Source organism: Austrofundulus limnaeus, unplaced genomic scaffold (assembly GCF_001266775.1).
Source record: "Austrofundulus limnaeus strain Quisiro unplaced genomic scaffold, Austrofundulus_limnaeus-1.0 Scaffold356, whole genome shotgun sequence".
Classification (NCBI taxonomy): Eukaryota; Metazoa; Chordata; class Actinopteri; order Cyprinodontiformes; family Rivulidae; genus Austrofundulus; species Austrofundulus limnaeus.
The window spans coordinates 151,719-177,060 of record NW_013952758.1 but is presented as its reverse complement, the minus strand read 5'-3'; the positions used below and the strand labels follow the sequence as shown (position 1 = coordinate 177,060).

Below are 25,342 nucleotides of genomic sequence, written 5' to 3'. Positions count from 1 at the left end.
GTGTGTGTGTGTGTGTGTGTGTGTGTGTGTGTGTGTGTTTTTCAGTCATTCACTCTTTAACACAGTGATCTAGTTTCTTGTGACCAAACAATCAGGAAAAACAGTTGAAGTTTAGTTTAAAATAAGAACATTCTTACGTTTTATTTTTTTTAATCTTTGTGTTTTGTTCATCCCTGCTGCGCAGCGTGAGTCCCTCTGCTCAGTGAGTCACATCAGCATTTTCCTGCAGCACAGGAAGTGATCCCTCTGTCCTCTTTTTATGGTTCATGGTCATTTTATGAGTTCTTACTGGCTCAATAACTGATTCTGTTTAGAAATGCTTCTTTTAGTTGCTTTTAAAGCTTAACCTTGTCCTTTCTGTTCACTAAAGTCAGCACAAATATTAGGTAGTTATTACCCTGCTCGAACAGATGCTTTAGAAAAGCTTTCTGCTTAAATAGAAACTTGAATTCCTCATTTTTTAAATTTGAGAATAGTTTCAAACTATCAGTTAATCTCAGTGAACAGACGTTTTTAAACTGGATTATTTAGTTTGAGTCACTTTCAGCCTGAGCTGCATCACCTGGTGCAGAATTCTCATTTTCGTCAGGTATAAAAACAACAATAGGTGTGTAGAAGGGTGTGTAATGAAGCTTTGCCTCTCCCAGTCGGGTGATGTATTTAAATGGGGTTGCATAATGATTTTTGTTCGTTTCCACCCAGCTCTTTTTGTGCCTGATGAGTTAAAAACACTGTGAGAGCGCAGTGTTCTCCATGTTCTCGCTGCTGTTTCCCAGCCTGACTGAGCTCAGGGTTTCACCATCGTTTTATGCTAATTTGTAAATGTTTAACCTAAACTCCCTTTACAATGCGCAGCAGAGTTGGTGCGAGTACAGTGGTGGGTTGGTTAATTCAGTTTCAACATTCCAGAAATGAGTTCCTGTTTCCCAACAGCAGGGCGGTGAGTCGCTGCGGCAGGTTCCCTTTGACACGCTGACTCACCTGGTAATTGTGGAAGTAGTTTTCTGACAAACGCTGGGCCGGCCGTTCACAGCTCTCATCTGATCCGTGTGATTTAATGTTGAGGAGCGGCGTGCAGGGCGAGGCTCGTCATAATCACCACAGAGTGATTATTCGTGCAGAACCACCTCCATTCAAATGCATCAGAATAACTGGGTGGAACTATTTGCATCAAATGCCACAGATACTGTTAAAAATATTTTTTATTGGGGTAAAAATGAGTGCATTTTACACCAGTTGTTGCTCAGTGTATGTAAAAAATGTCAACTAAATAATAAATTCAGTTTTACTGAAACAAAAAGAGAAACTCTGACTCAGTGTGTTTAAATACCAGAGGATAAAATGAGGACATTTAAGATCCTCAGGTGTTTCTGATTGTTTTATAGCTTCATAATAAAAGCAGCAAACATTCAGCAGAGCAGTCAAACATGTCACATTTTTTATTATTATTCAACAGTTTTAAAGTTCATTCCAGGATTTCTCTTAACTTTTTCCATCATGTTGTTTCCAGGGTAACTGTTTGTTCTTTTTTATAATGAATCTCCTCAGTTTGCACTAATTAATATTACTGCACACAAAGAAAGCAGCACTCAGACAAACTCTCAGTATTTATGTCTGGTCTGCAGCTGCTTTTGAGCATAAATGTTACAGAAAAAAAAACGTTTTTTACCAATCAAATTTCAGTCATATTCATAAATTTTTAAATGATTTTTGGTCTGTGTCACTGGACAAATTTAATGAAACTTTCAGAAAACAATGATTACCTTTGAAGCCAACACAATCCAAGATGGCTGCCTCAGCCAGCTGACGTAAGAAATAGGGTTGGGCAAAATCATATTGTGCAATTAATCGTCAGAAAAACATCAATCGATTATTTTTTGGCACTTGATTAATATGATTAATCCCACCATGCAGACGGAGTCCGCTCGATGTTCTCCAATTAAAATATGTGAAAAACTTCAATTCAAATATGACAAACATTTTAAAAAAAGGTCTGTAATTTATTTATAATATCTCTGGCTTTACTTGGTCTATCAACACAATTTAAAAAAATATGTATAGCCTGAAGTCTGTACTTTAGACAATTTGGAACATATTTTTATGGAGAGCAAATCTTTCCATTTAAATTACTCATGTGACTGGGATATTAAGTCATCCAGGGACTCCAGGGGATTAATCGTCAAATTAAACATTATCGGCTGAATATTAGGGGTGCACCAAAAAATCGTTTTACATCAGAATTGTGGTTTTCATTTACAAAGATTCAGAATCGATTTAAAATGTCCCAAAATCAATTTTTATGAAAAAAAAAAATAAAGCTTATCCAATGGCTGTCAGCCTCCCATTTTGTAACTACAAGGGATGTGCTGACATCATCACACAGCTGCTTCTGGAACACATGAATGTGCAGAAAGCACCAAAACAAAGAGGAAACTACGAAACTGGAGGAAAGAGAGATTCAACTGGTCCTGTCTTCATTGAAAGCAAATATTTGGGATGTTTTTTTTTTTTTTTTTAATGAATGAGTCTGAATTTGACATGAGCGAGGTGTGTAAGGTTTGCAAAATAAACATGAAGCACCTTGGGAACATGACAAATGGGCTCACATTATCAGCTTTGAATGAAAAATCGATTTTAAATCAAATCGTGGCCCCAAAAATCAGAATCGAATCGAATCGTGAGAGAGTAAAAGATTCGCACCCCTACTAAACACCACGATTAATCGGGATTAATTTTTTTACCAATATCACCCAACCCTACAAGTCAGTCAGTTTTACAGACATTGTGTTTGTGCTTTAATATATATAAATATATATATATATATATATATTTTTCTTTTTCGGACTATAAGCCGCACCTGCCATTTTTAAAAAAAAATCCGCGAACATTAACATATAAACCGCACCGGACTATAAGCCACACCCCCAACATAAAAAAACAGTACACCCAAATTTGTCGTCAAAAAAGTGAATTCAACATCAAAACAAAAAGCAAACCTTTAGGAATTAAAGTTCGGAGGAATACGGTTCATTTAACTGACCTTATTTTGGTAGTTTTCTTTAACAGTTTCTGGTCCAACAAAACGTCTCATTCATCGTCCTCCGGCGCACTGAAACCATCGAAGTCCTCTTCAGTGTCGGAGTTAAACAAGCTGAGAAAAGCTGCGTCACACAGCGGTATCTGTTCAGTGTTGCTTTCTGTGTGGCTGTCCTCCCGGGGTAATGCTGGCTCTGAAGCTGTGCTGGGAAAGCCCTCCCGCTCTAGCATACGTCACTGCATGGGATTCCTTCCCCGGGGAGTGCAATGAGGAAAAAAAAGTCTGCGGCTCTTCACTCGACGTTTATCCACAAACTGGTCCTGGATTAAGCTCCAAATTTTTTATCAGTCAGATTCCTCCATGAAAAATGTCTGTTTTATCCCCTTTTATGAGTTTTTGACCATTGACTATCTTTAAATCGCTGCTTCCTGGTCAACAGTCGGCTCTGGAAGCGATCGCTTTTTTCTTCCTTTTTTTCCTTTCTTTTTTTGAAGCGAGTGGTTGAAGCAAATGTAGCAAAAGAGCCACCTGGTGGCTGAAGAAAAAAAATCCACGTAAAAGCCGCACTGGACTAAAAGCTGCATGGTTCAAAGTTCAGGAAAAAAGTCACGGCTTATAGTCCGAAAAATACAGTATATATAATTTGTATAGCACCTTTCAAAACTCAGTTACAAAGTGCTTTACATGGTATCGTAAAATCAAAACACAGCATTAATGAATGCCAGAGCCTAATTTTACAAAAGTATTTTGGTTTTCCAGTGGTTAAACTTAGATTTTCCAGTAATCCACAGGTAGTTTATAAACATACATTTATCTTCACCGTGGTGGAGTCTGTTTTTTTCTAAATAACAACCAAATTCTGCTGGAAGTCCCAGATTTGACCCTGATTATTTAATTTGTTCTGAAAAGAGCAGCTGTTTCTGTTTCACTGCTGGGAGTCCCCTAAAGTTTTCTTCCTTCTTGGCTGAGAGCCACACACATGCAACATCTCATCATATAGTCACATGGTCTGATCCACATGTGTTTTTCACATGTTCAGTAAGTCCACAGAACATCTGCTCAGATGTAAAAAAAAAAAACATTTGGACCCGGCTGATTGTTCCTGTCTCCCCTCAGTGGTGCTGATCGGAGATTCTGGCGTGGGGAAGAGCAACCTGCTGTCTCGCTTCACCCGCAACGAGTTCAACCTGGAGAGCAAGAGCACCATCGGAGTGGAGTTCGCCACGCGCAGCATCCAGGTGGACGGCAAGACCATCAAGGCCCAGATCTGGGACACGGCTGGACAGGAGCGGTACCGAGCCATCACGTCTGCGTAAGTTCAGGGCTCGAGTCCTGAAGAGGTTCTGAGTGACGTTCAGAGTTCAGACACCCAGATCTGTCTGCATCAGACTTTACACAGTTCCCAGTCAAACTAAAACTAAAGGTTTTACAGTCAGAAACAATAAAAACACTTCCTCCCACTTAGTTCTGAATGACTGAGTTCTTCATAAAACACTCTAATAAACAAACTGATGAACCTGGTTTTAGATTTAACACCTGAAATAAAAAATAAATATAAATGTGTAAGAGTTGGAGGGAAAACAGTAGTTTTATGCTAATTAGCAACACAAACACAAATGTTTCTAATGAGAGAATCAAGTCAAATCCAGGTCAAAAAGTAAAATAAACCTGAAACCTGTCTGCTTCTTTTACAGCAGACTATTCCAGAGAGGTGGTCCAAGACCCCACGCCTGGCTTTTGTTTTTAATTTAGTTTAATTAAAAAGTTTCTTCTTACAGAACTGAAGGTTTATAAGAAAGAAACAAATCTGATGAACAGGCAGCACCTTCAGAAGTCTTTAAATCAATAAAAGGATATTAAACTCCTTTCTGAAAGCTGACCGCTGCAACTTCCTGCTCAACATTTATTCAAGTCCTTAATAAGATTGGATTTTTTAAAATCTGTTTATTTTTTGAAAAAGAAATGAGAACAATAACAGTTTCAGACAAGTCTCTTCAGTGCTTAGAGATGAACTGTCTCATTTCTCAGTGCTGAGATAAACCATGTGATTCTGATGGATTTCAAATGTTAGATCATTTTTAACAGAGTTTTATGGAGATATTAACACTTATTTTATACTTGTACATTTTTTAAACTTTGGTTTTCAGAAATTTCACACTGCATGGTTAGTGCAGAATGTCCTGTTGAAACTACAAGCAGCAGCAGCTAGCTGTAGTATGTCAGACAATAAATTTGTAATACCTCTTTATTACGATCCCCATTAAATGCAGTTCCCTGCAACTTCCTGGGGACTACACACTGAACATAAACAACAAAAAATACACAACAGACATAGTTCACATAACACATTCAAAATAAAAGTAACGACACAATAAACAAAATACAAATAGAAAAAACAGAGGCCACAAATCAAAAAGGCTTAAAGTGCAACAAACGACCAGATACAAATTTATCTAATTAGTCACAAAATTTCCTTCACTTTAATGAAAAATATTCTACAAAAAATATTGTCTTCAATATGTCAAGCAACACAAACGTAAAAATCATACACAATCATTATAAAATGACATAAGATCTAATAAAAGCCGGCCAGTATAGTCGTTTTTCCTTGTAAATATCTCCTTAAAGCTGTTCAAACTTAATTTTTCTGATGTATCTCCATGATGTTTCTCTAAGGGATTTCATGTGAACTTAACCCATTATAAGGCTGACATCTTTGTTGAAACTGTATGAACCTTTGGAAGTATAAATCTACATTTAATTGCATGTCTAGTTTGCTATTCATGCACATTAGTGCTAAATAGGGTTGGGCGATGTTGGCAAAAAAATTAATCACGATTAATTTTGGTATTTAGACGATAACGATTAATTTAATGATTAATCTCCTGTAGTCTCTGGGTACCCGTCCTGGTCACATGACCAATTTAGTGGAAAGATTTGCTCTTCGTAAAAATCTTTTTCAAACTGTGTCAAAATCACAGACTTCAGGCTGTACATCAAAATTTAAATTGTGTCGATAGATAAATTACAGAACTTTTGTTTAAATGTTAGTCGTATTTGAAGCGGAGAGGAGCACCGAGCGGACTGACTGGGGAAATCTCCAGTCACTCTGCCTGGTGGCATTAATCTTATTAATCGTCAAGTGCCAAAAAATAATTGATTAATGTTTTTTTTTTTTCACGATTAATTGCAGACGATATGATTATGCCCAACCCTAGTGCTAAAGAACAATTTAGAGCAGTGGTTTCCAAACTTTTCACCTTCTGACTCACAACATATTCATGAAGAGGCTTGAGACCCCGAATATTACTGGTCTGAGTGCTCAAATAAAAAAGGGTAACAGTCCAAAACACGTTAACAATAATACTATTTTTACTTTTTATTGTTTTTCTGTGTATTTTGTACTAATTATAGGAAAAATATTACATCACCAATCTTTTACCTTTGATTTGATTTCTGGTGATTCGGACCCCAGCTTGATGCTTCGTGACCCACAGTTGAGTCACGTCCCCACCTTTGGGTGATTCAGAGTTTATAATCTGCTGGGGAAGCAGTGAAGGTTTAAAAAACGATGTTCACATGAAACGTCACAACCATGAACTCTGGAAAACTACTGGAGTAACAGGAGACTTTTAAACTTCATTTGATAAAGTTCAGGTTAAATATTTTATCTTTTCTAAAACAACTGAAAACATTAATACAAGAGATAAAAACTGCACATCTTTGACTTTGTTTAGGAGTTATTAAATCTTGTACTCAGGTCTTCCACAGTCCGTACTGTTTTTGAACTGTCCCTGTTTAGTCCCTGTTAGTCCCTGTTAGTCCCTGTTTAGTCCCTGTTAGTCCCTGTTAGTCCCTGTTTAGTCCCTGTTAGTCCCTGTTAGTCCCTGTTAGTCTGTTAGTCCCTGTTAGTCCCTTTTTAGTCCCTGTTTAGTCCCTGTTAGNTTAGTCCCTGTTTAGTCCCTGTTAGTCCCTGTTAGTCCCTGTTAGTCTGTTAGTCCCTGTTAGTCCCTTTTTAGTCCCTGTTTAGTCCCTGTTAGTCCCTGTTAGTCCCTGTTAGTCTGTTAGTCCGTTTAGTCCCTGTTAGTCTGTTAGTCCGTTTAGTCCCTGTTAGTCTGTTAGTCCGTTTAGTCCCTGTTAGTCTGTTAGTCCGTTTAGTCCCTGTTTAGTCCCTGTTAGTCCCTGTTTAGTCCTTGTTAGTCCCAGACAGTCCCTGTTAGTCCCTGTGTACTCAGAGAGGTTAATGTCCTCTTGTTTAAACTCACACTTTGTTCTCATTGTTTCGGACTGGACCCGGTCCTCGTGACACACCCACACAGAAACCACCAGGCTGTAACAGGAAGCAGAACTGCACTCCACCTGACTTGTTGTTTTCTCTGCTCTCACCTTGCAGCTACTACCGCGGTGCGGTCGGAGCCCTCCTGGTCTACGACATCGCCAAGCACCTGACCTATGAGAACGCTGAGCGCTGGCTGAAGGAGCTGCAGGACCACGCAGACAGCAACATCGTCATCATGTTGGTGGGCAACAAAAGTGATCTGCGCCACCTGAGGGCCGTGCCCACGGACGAGGCCAAGAGCTTTGCAGGTACTGTTTGTGTCGCGCCGGCTCGTGATGGAACTTTGTGTTATTAGATGGTTGTAATAAGAACCTGATTAAAGCAGAGAGGAATCAGCTGAGTCAGCATCCTCTAACGTGTCTCTGAAGTTTTTCTTACAGTTTTGTTGTCACATTTCTTCCCTCAACATGTTTCTGCTCTCTGAGCAGTGAAGCTGTCTTTACTGCAGTTAGTTCACAAAAACAGCATCTGTCCTCACATTAAAAACACTCAAATACAATTTAAAGAACTTAATCAGTTTTTCAAAATATTTACATTTATGTTCTGTAGGCTTAGTTAATTTGACTTTTGTTATTTTTTTGCTAAAGTTTTAATTTTTTTGTACATTGTGAGCTTTCTTCCTCACTGGTTTGATTTCAGTGTTGCTCTTTTCTTGATAAATCATAAAATAGGACAGAGAGAAAATCAAAGTCTTCCTCATTTATACTGGAAACAGTTATTATGAATGAAGCAACCTTGTTTCTCATCAGTGCCAAGCTGTTTGTATTTATTTGTTTTTGTTTACTTTTTATCCCAGTGACACAACGTATGGTTTGTAGTTTACATAATGACCCTGCTGTGAACATGTTTATGCAAAGTGTTGCTGCAAGTCTTTAAAAAAACAGAAAATCAAATCAAGTCTGATGCTTCAGGTGTTTTTACATTAAATTACCTGAGATATTCCCCCTTTATTTCCACCATTCCTTATATTTTAAATGTACAAATAAGGGTAATTATTATAAACAGTGTTTAAAGAAGTGGTTAATGAACACGTAACGATGACCAACAGTGATAGGCAGAATACATTGTTTCATTATTTATTTATTTATTTATTTATTTATTTATTTATTTATTTATTTATTTATTTATTTAACCAGGAATGTCCCATTGAGATTAAAAACCTCTTTTTCAAGGGAGTCCTGGCCAAGAGGCAGGAAAAAGTATACATTTACACAGAGTTACACAATTAAAACACAAAACAAACAATCACTATTAAAAACATTCACAATTTAAGGAAGTAATCTCTAATTCCCTCAATCTGGATTTAAAGTTACTCAGTGGGATTGAAATATATAATCTGGATGTATTTATTCTTTTACTTGATTATTTTTACAATGAAGTCACAATCACTGATTTATCACAACTTTTTACATTGATTTGAAACTCCCACCTTTTATTTGCAGGTCTTTTTTTGACAGAAGATCTTTTTTTTTTTTGGAAGTCAAAATGAGAGAAAGCAAAAGAATAAAAGATCAAATTATTGGATTTGAATACTTTTTGTTATGGAGATGTGCTTGTTGGCTAAACACAACACTGTCAGTGATTTATCAGGAATGTGTGAGAGTTAATACAAATCATCCGTGTGTATGAATATTTGTTTAAAATGCTTTTAAATCCTCAACAAATGTTGTGTTTTTAGACCCAGTTAGAAGAATCAAACAGGAAACTGTTTTCAGAGAAATAACAATAATAAAGGAGCAGGTTTTTAACGTGTTCCTCTGGATTTGTGTTGTGTAGAGAAACACGCGTTGTCCTTCCTGGAGACGTCAGCATTAGACTCATCTAATGTGGAGCTGGCTTTTCAGACCATTCTCACAGGTGAGCTCTGCTTGAATTTATTAAATTGTATTTACTTGGTCAAACATGAAGGTTAAATCATAACTGAAGCTTTGGCCTTTAAGGAGTTTCATGTTTGAGTCTAAGGAATAAACAGCTCTTTGTTTTTAGTTCCGACTCCTCTGAAAACAAACGTTATGTTGGAGGTTTTCAGTCTGAACGTTTTGGTAAAAGGTTGGTGGGTACGGTGTGGGCGACACATTAGTGTGTACAGATTGCACAAGAATGCACTTTGGGTTGTGACTTTTAAAAAACACACGTGACTCTCTGATCACCTGGTTGCAAACGCTCAGAATTTAATGAGACTTCAGTGGGAAACACGTTTTATTTGATTTTCTTCACAATTTCAAGTTGCCAACTGGTGTCTGACAGCAGCTCAGTGAGAGACCACCGTTAACACCTGAGACCCTCAGGAGGGAGGGTAGGGAGAGGGATTTTCAAAACCTAAGAAGCTCACTACAATTTAAAAGTTGGTAACGCTTTCTTTTACAGTACCCTTATTACTATGTAATTACAAGCTAATAAAAAATGTAATTTAATGGTAACTACTACCTTATTACCATGTAATTACGTGGTAATTAGGGGAAAATTTTACTATGTAACTGTCTGCAGTAATATAACACTTACCTGGTAATGTATTACAATTCATTATGTAACTCCTAAATAAGTAGTAGGTAATTTGGACAGTTATTAGTAATTATAGTAATAATAGTAATTTGATTGTAGTTACCCAATAAAGGTAGTTTTACTAATAGTTTTTCTTTTGTACCATAATTACCACGTAATTATATGGTGATAAGATAGTAATTACATTTAATTACCATTTTTTTATTACCATGTAATTACAATGGTAATAAGGGTACCGTAAAAGAAAGCGTTACCTAAAAGTTTGGTTCTGTAGTTGTTGTTTTCAGTTTGAAATAACATTTTTATTGACATTCTGATTGAGAATATTTTTTTTTATTTCTGCCACTAGATGGCAGCAGATCCCACCTGATCAGCTCTTTTCTTCCACCCTGTTTCCTGTTGCAGGAGCCTGAGTCTTTGTCTGTGTTAGAGATGTGAGTAATTCTTGTGTTGTTGATCTGAAGATGACTTTAAGGTCACAGATCCACTTTGTTCCTGTTCATAAATGGACTCTTCAGCATGTTTTCTCATGTAAACATCTTGGAGCGCTCTCCTCAGGAGCCTCATATCCACTCTTACAAGTGATAACATGAGGGGAGCAGCAGTCATAATGACTCGGGTAACCCCTGGAGTGCCTGCAGGGACAATCCAACAGTGAGTGGTGCTTCCACTTAAACTGGCCTTTGCTTTATCAATCAGCAGGAGACACTTGTTGTTTGTGTTCTGCTCCATGTTGAATTCACTGAAGCCTCTGCCCTCTCCTCAGCTTTATCACTTATTTAAAATTCATAAAAAACAAAAACTCCATTGAGTTAATGCTGCCAATTAGCTGATTATGGCAGGAAAAGCTGTGCATTAGCAGCCAATAAGAGCTGAACTGTAGAGCCAGCCGAGCAGAGCAGACTTCACTCCTGAAGACAGAGCAGATCAGAGAAGGTCGTCCTGCTTTGTCTCTTTATGTTTGAAGGCTTTTACGACGAGTCATCATTTTGCCACCTGACAGAGTCATGAGTCTTGAGTTGTTGTAAATGTTCTCGGTGCAGAGGCAGCTTTTATTTCAGCACTGTTTTCTGTTGGTAGTTTTAAAAAGGAAGGAATCAGCAGTGAATCAGTTATGTTTCCACCAGTCAAACTGGCTGACCACCACAAACAAAATGTCATGTAGGAATGTTGTGAAGAAGCACATGGAGAATTAATCCTGGAAAACAAAGCTTAATGTGTGCTATGAGGCCTGACTGTAGTTCTGAAGCACACAGGTGACCAGGAACGGTTCGTCTCCTTCCTGTTTCAGCTGTAGCTCTGTGAAACTGCAGCCATGATTCTTCCACATGATCTAACGTTGCCAGTTTAGGCTGGAAAGAATCCTCCGGTGCTGCCAGGAGTCTGGATACAACAGTTGTTGTTCAGTTTTTGCCATGCTGTTTGTCTTTATCACAATATGGACTGGTGTCCTGACGCCACTCCTCTCCCTCTGTTGCAGCCATCTACAACATCGTGTCTCAGAGACAGATGTCAGGACACAGCAACTCCGACTTCTCACCTGCTTCCAACGTCGTCCCCATCACAGTCGAGCCCACCCAGAGCTCGTCCAGCAAGGGGTCCTGCTGCCAGAACAACTGAGACTTTGAGCTCCTCCTTCACCTCGGTGGAGAGACCACCAGATAGACAGACAGACGGACAGTGGAGAGACAGGTAGTGATGTACTCAGGGTTTGATCTGTTATCTGGAGGAGGGGAGTAAATGAGGGACAGTAAATAAATGTAGAAGAGTATCCAGGATGTGTGATGAGGGAGGATTAATCAGGGGAAACAAAGCAGGTCAGGTGTTTTCTAAACAAGTCGTTCCACAGCTACACCATCAGAAGTGATTCAGTCCAACATTAAGTTAAATAAGATCCATTTTTAAATCTCATTCTGTCTTTTCAAACTGTTGTTTTACAAAAAGGTGAATGCTTCCTTTCTGTTTTTCACTGCTGGGATATAAAACTCCACTTCAGAAGACTGAATCACACCAAAACACTTCCTGTTCCTCAAACTAAAATATTCAGAAAATTGTCCCTTTTTTCATTGTATTTATTGAACACTAAATTATCTTGCTTGGCTAAAAGGTTTGCTTGATTTTTCCACACTAATCGCCTCACTTTAAAGGAATACAATACACCTTTCTTTCTGATGATTTAGCCTATGTGGAGTCAGTTTTTCTACGTGCACATGTTGGAATTTGGTCAGCTTTGCTCCAGCAGGCCTCCCAGAGCAATAACACCCCCTCCCCAAAAGTGACGAGTGATTTCTGATGGCTTTAGATCTGTTTGGAAGGCTCTTCTTCTCTCCGCACTTTGTACGCCGCAGATGAGTCGTGCTCCTGCGAGCTTTAGCATTTAGCATTAGCTGGAGATGTGACGGGATGGTTGGTGGCTGGGTTAACTGCAGTAGGACGGCAGCGTCGACCCGGCTCATGACCGTTTCGCCCTTTTTCCTCTGATCCCGGGAAAGATTTGGAAATTGGTTTAAATGCATGGACAAGCCCGTACTGCTGCCTGCCACCTGGGATGAATGGATGGGTGGGATAATATTTCAGGGGATGATAGCGAGGGCACTCAGCCCTGCTCCTGTGGTCTGCCATGTGCCCGGATGGCTTGTTTTACTGTAAATGAAATCCTCCACTGCCTGCTCACCTACTCCTGTCTCTGTCTCTGGATCAGGACTCTCTGTCTTCTGGGATCTCCCTGAGGTCTGCCCTCACTTTCACTTGTCTTTATTTCCTGTCCGAGGGGTGGGGTTGTGTTAGCATCAAATAGTTTACTAGATGAAGAACGGGAGAACGGAGCGTAGCGTTAGAGGGGAGCTTGATTAAATCCAAAGGTTCTGGACTCAGATGGTGTTTATCCTGCTGATGTGTCTCCACATCAACACACACTTCTGTTCACTTCACAACTGGGTGGTGTAGGTTAGGACTTTTTAAACTTTTATTTGAATATATGTATATTTGGACTGCACATGTACAAATAAATTGTTTGTTATAGCTCATCTCTTACGTCTCTTCAGTTTCAAACAAGCAGATTTGACTCTTGTGATTCTTCATCACCCAATATTGACATGGCTGTACTAAAACCTCTAATGTCCAGTGTAATTTAAGATGTAAAGTGCTGTACAATGATATTCTTCTGATTACTGATATTAAATATTAATAGTCATTATCAAAGGATCAATTGAACCATCAGGATTCTTGTCTCCAAGAAAAAAAAGCAACATTCTGCTCGAGTTCATTTCATTTTTGTTTTATTAGAAACATTTACAATACATTTTGAATCTTGAAAAAATAACAAATAACCAGAACTAACATGGCGCAGATACAATAATAATAATTATTATAATAAAAATGTCTTCAAAAAATGTAATTCACAAAAAAAACATGTGCTATAAGAAATAAACCTGCAATATCACACGCCTGGTAAGGGCATGGCACACTGTAACAGAGTTCAAAAACTTTTTTATTTTTATTTTTTCTTTCTCATCCATCAAAGTTGACGTTCCGCCTCTGAGGGCCACGGCGGCGACCCTCCCTCACTGTTCACAGAGAAACCAGAAACTAACGCCGGCTGGTGCCGGCCCAAACACTAATGCACTACAACCACTATTAGACCGGTATGAAACACCTCTACTGTGCTGGAAAAATTGGAAACGCTACCAAAGACAAACTGTCGGACTGCATCGGCCTCTTTTGCCCCTTTTCCACTGGTGCCACTTAGTGTAGTGTCGGAACGGTTCGGTACAGTTCTAAACCATTTCCATTAGCCCAGCTTCTTGGAACTCGCCCTTTTTTTAGTACCTACTTCGTTGTAGTTCCAAGTGGTCCCAGTCGACACCAAAATGCGACATCAGAACACTGTTCGTCGCTGATTGGCTAGGGGGTGGAGTCACTGGTTGCATCTAAGCTGCCTTTACAACAACTTCAGGTGCCATTTTTTCAATTGTAGCAGCGACATTAGTCGTGTTTCCATCCAACTTTAACTCAAATTTTTAGCGAATTTTTTAAATTTCAGAACTTATTCGGCAAATGTGTTTCAATCTCTCATTTTGCGCATTAATTCTTTTTTGAAAACCTCCAAAACCACCTCCACCAACCGCCCAAAACACACCCACTGGAACCGGACTGGAACGTCCTGAACTGACCCGTACCGACACTACACTAAGTGGCACCAGTGGAAAAGAGGCATTTGGGAAGGTCTTGAGTTTGGCCAGCGAGCACCATGTCAGGCCACGACTTTTACAACAACTCGCTGTTTCTTCTTCTTTTTCACGCATTTTTTCAAACCGTATCAGCTCCGTCAAAAATGGAAGGTCAATCGCAGCGGAAACAAACGTTAATTCCCAAACAGGTAACTGAGTCTGAAATGGTCTCCGTCTGGCTCCAAACTCAACCTTCCTCTTTCTTAAGAGGCTCCAAACTATGAAAATCTACAGCAGAGAACCGGTCCAGGCGGGAGTCCACCTTGCACCGTTTCTCCTGTCTAAGTGACCATACAATATACATGCAAACTATACGGCAATGAATCTGCTGAGTGTGTGTGTTAGTGTGTGTGTTTGTCTAGTTACATATAGATCTACACAGTGCGCTGTCGTCTGCTGCCCGTCGCCTCTGCTTCTCCTAATTAACGCATCAGGAAAAGTCGATTTTTTCTTTAAGGCCGATTACGTCCCGTCATCCCCGCCGATCGATCGATCGCAGACTGAGTAGCAGATGAAAGAAATGTGCGAGTGATCGTGTTTACAAGTCGCGTGTGTGCGAGTGCGTGGCCCTGCTGGGCGAGAGGGTCACAGCTGCCTCATTCATTCCAAGCGTTGCAGTTTTTTTAAAGTTTTTTACATTTTGATAAGAAACAAAGCGAGTTTAGATTACAGAGGAAATGAGTAATGGTTTCAGTCAGTAACGTGGGTTAGTTGAAAAAGGGCGGGAAGGGGGGGTTACAGCAAGCAGCACTGCACAAACAAATGCTGATGCAGGAAAAATAGATATAATCGAGGCACAAAAATGATGCTCTGTGACTAAAATATCTCCAAATTCTAAAAATATTATATTATTTTCTGTAATTATTCCACTGTTAGTGCACTGGTGTGGAAGTAGTGCACGTCTGAAGTTAAAATTTCAGTTATGGCTCACTTTGTCCAGGTTTCTGTGAAGCACATGAATAAAGCGTCCATAACTTTCATAAATAATACTTCTTATTTTTTTTTACTCATTAGTAGAAACTGACCTCCCTGTGTTTAGAAATATATTAATTTCTTGTCATTTTAATTAAAAAAACAAAATGTCTTGAGGTTACTCATAAATATGCTGTTTCATTTTTTTATTTGTCATAAATAACATCCAGATACTGACGTTTTCCCTCTGCTTTCTATGAAATAATAACCCATGTTAGCAAAATAGATTTGAAAAACTGTAATATGTTTTTTTTATTCATTTTTAAGTTACTTTCTATAAATGCATGTGGAAGAACTCAAATATAGACTACATTGAAAACTTGTTGCAAATTCTTTTAAAAAAAAACTAACTTAAAGCTCACTTTTTAAACTGACAAAACAATACAGTTGCATAATTTTTTTTTTATTTTTATGTTTTTTATTTTTTTTTACATTCAAATGCATTGCTTGCTCAATGTGTGACTGACAGGTTGGTAGAATTGCTTTAAGTGCATCCATTAGAAATAAGGATTTCCTATCACTCCTTGAAAGGGATTCTACATAAATGCATAAAGATCTTTTTGATATGAAGAGAAGAAAAACATCTATTTTTACTATAATAGTAGCCATAATACAGTATTGTAAATAATACTAACACCAACAGAATGAACCACTACATCGTCCCAGCCTGTGCTGCTCCACAGAATTAATTCATTCAGGTGAGCTGGACAAATAAAACTTAGCTTCATTTTAGGAATCAATAATTAAACTATGCATCAATTAGTTAAACTACACAGTAAATATAAGCTTTTAAATTTAAGGTCTTAAAGCTTTTATACACTTTAGATATCAGGCTGATGAATCTTTTTAACTTCTTTTTGATAAATCTTACCCTCGTTTTACTATATAACATGCAGGTGAAATAAGGATGCAGTTAATGATTTGAATAAAAACCCAATTCTTTTTCTACATAAATGTCGTTTTTAATCCGAACTTCTTCAGATCGGTCGAGTTTATCAGAAAGAATAAATGATTAGTAACCCAAAGAGTCCCGATGGACTCTAATCTGGTCTCTTTGGGGAGAACTAAGTCAGTCAGTTGTGTCTTTTGTTGTAAGACAAACGACACGCCTAATTTTAAAATCATTTTTGGGATTAATTCCAACAATCAAATCATCATCTTGCTTCAGTTAACTCCAAAAACGGATTAATTTTGGTGCTAAAAAATGTTACGTATCGTGATAAGTTAGCTCGTGTTTTCTTCTTTGGCAACATCTGACCTTTCTTTTTCTTTCTGGAGACAAAAGAAAACGAAGCAGTGCAAAAATAAAAGTGAAATAAGTCTTAGTACGATCCTGCTGCGGAGTGGAACCTCAGAGGGAATAATGGATGTAACGAATCAAAGCGCGTGGACGGCTCTGACAGCCTATTATCTCATGTGGTCCCACCTTCTGCTTCTCTCTGACGCCTGGATTTTTATTTTTTTTTTTTACAAAAGCTCCAGAGATGCCAGCCTATCAGCTCCGGCTCTTCAACAAACAGCCAGAACTTCTGTTCGAAGCTCCGTCTTCAAATTCACACGTTGATTTTTCCAGGCTCCTCACAAACTAGCATCTGAAGTTCTGAACGTGACGGAAAACTCATAAAACCTGAAGCTTTTAGGATTTAGTTGGATTTCTTTTTAATCCGCAAAAATGCAGTGTTCTCATCCTAATAATTAAGGTATTTAAAGAATCGACTGTTTATTGTCCTTTTTATTGCTTTTCATCCTGATAAATAAAAGCTCATTTCTTTTCACGGGGGAGAAAAAAAGTTATTAAATATTTGAGTTTTTATTTGAGATTGAATACATCAGCGGATTCATAAAATTCATAATTACAGTTTATAATAGTGTCTATATTTGGATGAAATACTAAGTTTAAATAATATTTCTTACATGTATGAATCTATCTAATATACTATAAATGTCAAACGGGTGACGGGGCGCATATATGAAAGATTTGCTCTCCCTAAACTCAAACGTTTTGAGTTTATGCTAAAACATTGACGAATGACACTTTGAGATTGTAAAAAATAATCAGAAACGCCTTCCTACCTGAAACACGTACTATATTTACAGAAGAGTGCTCTCCAAAGGACAACACTCGTTAACTTACAGCGTCTAAACCAGGAGAATCTCCAATAAGACATCTCTTCAATAAACCAGTGCAAAACTGAAACAAATCAAAATCAAAACAGCATTAATGGATGAGAGCTCTCCCAAACTGCCACTATTCATAACAAGAACCATAAACACACAAAATAAATGATAGGGAATCCTTATGTGCATGTCTTTCAGATTCTGTGAGATATATTTCACCATCAGTGGTCGGTTTGGTATTTATCAACAATTTTGTAATAAGGTGCTTTATTCTGTATTTGATGTTTTGTTATTTAAAGAGCCTAATGTCCAGAATTCCTCTAATCCCCCCCCTCTCCCACCCACCCACCGGTTTGATTCACATTCTTCTTTTTTCCAAAAATAAGTTCTGTAAAAAGTTGGATTTGGGGGAGCGGTGCTATCAAAGGCCAACATTGCTACCTTGTGAGCCAAAGTCATGGCAATATTCCATAAAAACATTAAGGCAGAACAGAAAAGAAGAAAAGAATACTAAGTTCAAGGAGCAGTGTCAGTGTCGAGCGTGACGCTGAAAAGCTTAGGCCAAAAACGCTGTGCAAGTTCTCCAGCCGTAAAAAAACCCTATTTATTCCCATTTCTGATACATTTCAAGGTACTTGTTAGTACAGCATCACGTGAGCTCTCTGCTTTCTGTGTGTGTTGTTGTTGTTTTTTTACGGAGGGGCTTTTGTCTGCCCTGAAGACTCGTATCGTTAAAAAGAGACGGAAGCTAATTATTCATCAACACACACTGCTGATTCACTGGTGTCACCACGACACACACACATGTGACAGCAGCTCACAACTCTCTCCAATACAACTCCTTTTTTTTTCTTTTTTTTTTGCTTTTTGTCTTGGAGCATACCCCCCAGCTCCCTCCCTCCCATCATTCAACAGTTTTAATCCCTACCTTCCCCCCTCCATCCGCTCCTGTAGCCCTCTGAAATCCCCAGGCTGGGTCTAAGGCAGACGCAGAGGGTGTGTAATTTGATTCAGCATGAGTGCTGGTTAAATGGGGCGTTTCCTCGGCCTTCCTGTCAATTACAATAGTCTGATTTCATTCTGAGAGTAAGGCGAGGGGGCTGCCGTGGGCCCAGGCGTTCGGGGGGCCAGGGGCCAGTTTCCAGCAGCGAGGCAGGACTTTGTGTGGAAACGCTGGTCGTTTCAAACAGCACTTCTACAAAGAGCAGGGAACGTAGCGCAGCTCGTGTGATTTGATCGTGCACACTCGTTCCAGGTAACCCAGTCGTGTATTTCTCCCCAAAACCCCCCAGTTTTGTCACAGCTGCCAAATCCAGCTAGTGTCGTTCAAAGCTTGTGTGTGCTTTCGGACAAAAGAGGGGCCCCCTCCCCCTACCAGTCCCCACTTGGGGTAAAAAAAAAAAAAAAGGAGGGGGTGCGTCCCCGTCGCCCAGCTGCATCCATCGAGGTCCAGAGTCCCCACACGGTCCGCACCTGGGCCGACCCATTTGCCTAATTGTCAATGTGTGAATCCAGGCCGTGTCCGAGCTGCCTGCAGCCCACGCCGCCGCCGCCGCCCAGACAATACGGTCCAACTGTACGCTCCGGAGGTGGCGGGGGGGCAATGAAAGCCACTCCCAAAGAAAAGAGAGAAAAGAAAAGAGGCTTGGCCAGACCTCCAAACCCGGGGTCAAAGCCACAGTGCGCCACGAAACACCTGCTTCTGTACAGCTTTGCTAATTACAGTGGGGCAGCAGCCCCCCCCCCCCCCAATCACGCTGTCAGTAACCAGACGAGGAGAAAGGATTACACTCCTGTATTTTACAGTAGCAACTCCTTTAAGCTGCTGCAGATTCAGGAAACATTTGACCCTTTTTACCCAGCTTTGTTTTCAGCACACGCCTCAGAGAAATGCTTGTTGACTGAGGGGCGGGGCCTAGCGGGGCGGGGGGTCTCCTGCCTCGTCCTGCATTGTTCGGCGGCTGCGGACAAACGACCACACCAGACAATAAAGCGCGGTTAAGGTGGCTTCGAGACAAGTCCATCGGGAATAATCAGAACGAGCCAACTGGATGAATTCCAACTCTGTTTTTTTTACCCCCCCACAAATGAAAACCGTGCAGCGAGCTTCATCGAATCTTTTCAACAAACTGCAGGGACCAAAGAGTCACCGATGGCTACCGGACGGAGAGTTTTACCGTTAAACAGCCTTCCTCCATTTCTGCAAATAACATCAATACCATTTAACTAGTTACTATAAATAATTGACATCCTATCCCTTTTTATCTGGTTTCTACGAATGAAATAAACATCTGCTTCTGGTTGGAATCAATCTATTCACATTTTCACTTCACCGAAATTTGTTCAAACCAATTCTATAAAACCACAATCACAGTACATCTGAAAAAGTTGAATTTATCTTCACGTCTGCTTCTGAAAATTTCAACAAAACAATTGATAATCCTATTTTTGACCAAGATGATTGTAAGGTGCAATGATTTTTTTTTCTCTCCTTCTAATAACATTGACTTTCTGGGTCAGTCAAGTACAGATTGGCTTCCTTAACAATCATCTTCTTCCTTCATTATAAACCCACTTCATGGTAAAATAAAAAATTTGAATAATAAAATGTTCACATTACCATTTTCTTCTGCCTACGCTGTGATTCATGAATGAAAAACAGCAGCAGTCAAAAACAACTGAAAAGCAGAGTACTATACTTCTTTTGTAAACAAAACTTTTATAAAATATATATGCATATATATAAAAAAGAAAAACTTAAAAATATTTCTTATACTTTTTAGTAAAGCAAGCAGGGCCTTCTAAAATATCTGCTTGATTGATTTTAAATTTTCTGAAAAACAAAAATTGTATAGTAGTAATAATAATATTAATAATAATAACAATAACAATAATAATAATATAATAATAAGAATAATATTAATAATAAGAATTATTACCAGAACAGTAAATAATTATTGAAGAAACACTGAGGAAACCAAGAGTAAAAACTGACGTGGTTCTTTAGGAGAATATCCGGATGGCCTGTGTGACCTGGGTGTGGCACACCGGACACTCCGGGTGGTTCAGCTCACAGATCCGGATGGCACACTCCATGCAGAACAGGTTATGGCCACAGGGCACCAAGGCAGCCGTCACTTTGCTCTCGAAGCAGGTCATGCAGTCCCGCACGGTGGCCGGCGGCGAGTCCGGCACCGGCAGGCGGCCCGGGAAGCCCTCGCCGGCCGAGGTGGGCTCGCTGTGAGCGCGGCGGGCCTGGGCGTGAGGCGAGCCGGACACGATGCTGGTGACTGAAGAGTTGTTGGTTCCGCCTCCGCAGGGCTCGGCCAGGCCCGGGGACAGTCTGGTGAGGGGCAGCGGGAGGCCCCCGAAGCTTTTGGAGCGCTGCTGGGTGTAAAAGGACACCTGTTTGGGGTAGTCCGGGTCGCCCCAGCCCTGGGTGCCCTCAGATCCAAAATAGGAGCATGGTTTTTCCCCGGAGCTGGAGTAGTTGCCCTTGTTGTAGATCCCTCCTCCCTCTCCGCCCCCTCCTCCTCCGCTGCCCCCTCCTACGATGGTGTCTGAGAAGTTCTGGCGGTAGCTGCTGGTGAGGGGCTTGCGCTGGCCCCCCTGCAGCCCCCACACCTGCTGCAGCCGGCTCTCCAGACCGCCGGTGCTGCCCGCCGGGCTGCCGCCGCCGTTCGGCCCCAGACAGTCGTTCTCGTTGTTGTGGTCGTGCAGACCCCCCGTCCGGAAGGCGATGTGCGCCTCGATCTCCTCGCGGGCCCGCTCGGCGTTGCTCGGCGAGCCGGTGATCTCGAAGACGGGGTCGCGGTCCCGGCTGGGGGTGACGATGTAGGTGCAGGTCTGCTGCTGGATGCGTTTTATGGTGGAGCCTTTGGGCCCCACCACCAGCCCCACCACACGGTATGGCACTCTCACCTGAATGGTGGTCTGGCCCGGTAAGGGCGTGGGCGGGGAGCCGCTGAAGGACACGCCCAGCTTATTGCGAGACGCCCGGAGCATGGAGAAGTGCTCTGCGGCCGAGATGATTTCACGACGGGCCAGCGCTACGTCCTCCTTCCTGCCGGTGATCAGGAACACGGGCTCCTCTCCTCGGACCGGCGTTTTGATGTAGGTGTTGGTTTTGGCTCGCAGGGCTTTGATCTTGCAGCCTGAAAGGACACATTTCAGACTTTTAAAATCTGTTTTAAGACGTGCATCAAAGCAAAGAGTTAGGGGGTCTCTTTAAGATAGAGGTGCCCAAAGTGGGGCCCGTGAGCCAAAGTTGGCCCGCCAAGCCATTTGATTTGGCCCACCAGCAGTTGTCCTGGTTATTAACTGTAATCTCCTGTCCTATGTAGAAACACCATATTTCCACTTTTCAACCTTTGGTCCAACTATAGGTACAAGGAGCTGAAGTCAGATAGTCTTAACTCATGATACTCACTTTATCTTTGAATTATGTTAAGATTAAATATAAAATATAAGTAATTACTAGGGGTGCAACAATACATGTACCCATATCGAACCGTGCTTTAGGTTCAATACACACTTGTATCGAACAATACAGATTTTTAAAATTTATTTTATCAACAACAAGCTCTGTGTTGAAGGATCAGTGGATCTGTGTTCGACTACTCCACCTAGGCTGCATTTTTGAGCACAGATCCACTAAGAAACTTGCTGTTTCAGCAAATTTCATTTAAAAACTGTACTTTTGAGGTTAAACAAATGTTCATAATTAATTTAAATAAATTATAAGTTAATAGGGGCATGAAAACTTCAATTTTTTGTAACGAAAAAATATCGAACCGTGAGACTAAAGTACCAAAACGAATCATGAATTTTCGGTATCGTTGCACCCCTAGTAACTACATGAAACATTTAGATTAGATGTAAGCACACATCTACATTTGCACACCTTACATCACATACATTCAAATTTTAATTTATGAAAAGTCCCATGAGCTTTTGCTGCCCGAGCATATGTTGAATTTTCTCCACATCCATGGGCTGAAAAAAAAAAGAATGTAGGCAACTGCACTGGCTGCTAGCTTATTCATAAAAATAAAACAACTTTACTTAAGAAGTATTTTCATTTCATGTATTATATTACTGCATTTGGCACGCGGCCCTAAGATTGATTTTAATTTTGGCCCCTTACAGAGAAAATGTTTGGGCACCCCTGCTTTAAGAATAACGACTCTTACACAGTTCTTCCTTGTGAGTGGGAGAGGCACGCAGCCACGTTGTTTCAGTTTAGTTTGTGCAACATCCTTTCTTATCAATCATAAAATCCGAACATAAGAATGTGCACGGCCAGGAATACAGTTTTACAAGCAGTAAACATGATTTTTTAAAACGTGGCCATGGTCGCAAACTCTCATGAGTTCAGTGAAACTAATTTTTACTACCTCCTATCTCAGTGACATACCAGCGTTACTGACAGGAAGAAATTTAATTTAGATGCTTCTGCTTCTATTCACTGCTCCGACATTCAGTAATTAGTGTGATTTAGGGGCTCTCAGGCCCTTTAGCATTAGCTTGTTTTTATTGTTCTTCAAATTATAATTTATCAACGTGCACACGCAGAGTGCAGAGGTGCTGGCCGCCACAGATTCTGCTGCTGTGACCTCTCCTTGAACTTGAAAAACAACACGGTCAGCCCACGTTGGCTTCGTTTTGGTGCCATTTCTTGCTGTAAACCAGACTGTTTTTGATTATTCTGTACAAGTGGACTGCATTAAGTGCTTTTAGACAGTGTTCTGCCATGGGAGAGTGCAGGTTAATGTTATTTCATGACAGTTCATCTGACCTTGTGCGAGGACAGGACAGGAAATGTATTGTCTCAGTTATTATTGAAAGAGGACCGGCAGGTACGTTTGAGGTCAACAAGAACACGAACAGACAGCAGTTCTGTTTATATCACACATACATCACACAGAGGACACGTTAGCACAGGTTAGCTTTCGTTCGTTTGTTCAGGCAGCGTCTTTACGAATATTTCCAGGTTTATTGATTGTTTCGGCTCGCCGCTCAACTCGTCGGACAAACTGAGGAAGCCACCCTCAGCGTTCAGCAGGCGTCTAAAGACACTTCAGACTGAGGCAGGATATTTCCCTAATGCCCCACACAGACCCACTTTGCTGAGGAAGACTCACTTCCAGGAAGTAACAGTAGAGGAGGAAGGATGGTGATACTCAGAGGGGTTACAGTCGCTCATGCCCCAATTCTGAAAATGCCCTCTAAGGCCACCACTTGGCTAATAGATCTGCTCATGGAACAACTCGCTCATTTGTTTAGGTTTTAACACGTCAACGTCCAAATAAAATCATTTCTAAAGGACAGAGATGACTGAATCAGAGTCAGGATTTAAGGTTTGCTCCCAGGCTGCTGAACTGTAGGTGAGTCAAAACAAAGCCACGCTGCACGGAGGGGAGCAGCCACGCTGAGAGGAAAACAACCATTCCTTCATGACAGGAAGCTCCTGTTTTAACCGGACCAGCTCTGGTGCTGGGGGTGGGGGGGGGGGGTCCTAACAAAGGGCCCCATCAAACGACACCCCCCACTTCTATAGTCAGGACAGAAACGGTCCAATCGCCTCTTTCTGGATCCACCTGATTCTCCTCTAAAAATTCAAAACTTACACTTCAGCAGCATAAAATCTCTAAAAAAGTGGGGGGTTGTTTTGAAAAAAAAAATCCATCTCGGCTCATGTGCCTGTTTGTTTTTGTCTGGAGGTAAATCAGGATTTCACTGAGGGAACCTCACCCTCTCTGCAGTCTTTGTGCCTCAGTCTGAGCCCAGCCCCCTCCTGTCGCCCCCCCACCCCCATCATGACAGACAACCATGTGGCTTTCAGAGTGTGCTCAAGGCGTGACTGCATCCTTCAGCTTTCAGATGCTACAACCGTGTTTTACTCCTTCCTCAGTAAAGGTGCTCATCGCAAAGTCCTGAGGACCGAACAAAAGAAATTCACTAAACAGGAAGTAAACCTGCACGATTATTTTTCACAAACTGATAAATAATAACAACCAGGTGCATCTATGAAAACAGCCTCAGCTTACTGACCGTTTTTGTTTACACAGAGCCTAATGTAGGTCAGCCATGCGACTCAAGCCTCCACGTGGTTTCAGCAGAGACAACTTTGTTTACGTTGACTACAGACCCACATTTCAGTGACACACATCAATATATTTGTTAAACTACAAGAGCATTGCCTTTCAAACTGATCATCTTTTTTACGTCTGATTTGCTATTTTGTAACGACTACCTTTTTAATTAAAAAAAATAATTTCCCCCTCCTCCTTTAAGGCTAACTTAGCTGTAAGCTAATAAAACAAAAAGCTGTTGACGAACACTCAGGTTTAAAGGATTTTGCCCCCACACCCCCACGTCTTGGTGGAACTTCTTGCTGAGTCAGCCTTTAAGAGCATCCGGTGAGCCCACCCCACTCCCATCATACCCAGTGGTGGTTCTAGAGGGGGGCCCGGGGGGGCCGCTACCACTGGGTGGGAAAAATAAGAGCTTGCCACACAGCTGCTACCTTTTTACTAGACTAGTTAATATAATTGTTTACATTTTGTAGTTCACACACACACTAATATCAACCAGCAGGTGCCTTTCTACCCCTGAAACACAACTTTACTCAGTCCTGAGAGTTTCCACGACTCACAGTAGTCAAATCTGAAAAAAAAAAAAAAACATCTAATTTATCCGAATCAGATGTTTGTTTTTTACTTTCTGGCCTCCAGTAAAAATAAGATCATGAACCTCTTTTCTTCAGACTTACTAATCTAAAACGCATCACAAATGTTTTTGTAGGGAATATTATGAATCATGAACGAACACTGACCACTTCAAAACAATCAGCCGTCACTTCAGTCACCATAGGGAAATAAAGATGCAGTAGCAGCTGCTACAGCCAGCTTCCTGTAGCTCTTCATTGAGGTTTTTACAGTCAGAATGTTGTATAAATTAATTTCAATGAACAAGTTGTTAAATTTATGTTAAAGGTAAATGATTATTGTTATTTTGTTACATGAAAACTCAGTTAGAAAATCTTGTTTTGTCATTTCTGTTTCTCATAAATAACCTGAATGCATGAAATTAGGTCTGAAAATAAACTTTCCCTGAAACAATAGACTTTGCCCACCTTCCCCC

At 40.5% G+C, this 25,342-nt stretch overlaps 2 protein-coding genes across 2 annotated transcripts in view; one reads left to right on the top strand and one right to left on the bottom strand.

Moving 5' to 3' along the window:
- rab11al (RAB11a, member RAS oncogene family, like) overlaps positions 1-13,071 on the top strand; it is a 14,854-nt gene extending 1,783 nt beyond the window's left edge. Inside the window, exons 2-5 of the mRNA XM_014023069.1 lie at positions 4,154-4,349; positions 7,431-7,624; positions 9,153-9,233; positions 11,359-13,071. Of these exons, the coding sequence (XP_013878523.1) occupies positions 4,154-4,349; positions 7,431-7,624; positions 9,153-9,233; positions 11,359-11,498 (611 nt within the window). The 3' untranslated portion in view covers positions 11,499-13,071. The remainder of the gene's footprint in view (positions 1-4,153; positions 4,350-7,430; positions 7,625-9,152; positions 9,234-11,358) is intronic.
- A 6,825-nt stretch (positions 13,072-19,896) lies between these two features.
- The window catches only part of mex3a (mex-3 RNA binding family member A), a 6,922-nt gene continuing 1,476 nt past the window's right edge, over positions 19,897-25,342 (bottom strand). The window contains exon 2 of the mRNA XM_014023068.1: positions 19,897-21,351. Coding sequence (XP_013878522.1) covers positions 20,201-21,351 — 1,151 coding nt within the window. The 3' untranslated portion in view covers positions 19,897-20,200. The remainder of the gene's footprint in view (positions 21,352-25,342) is intronic.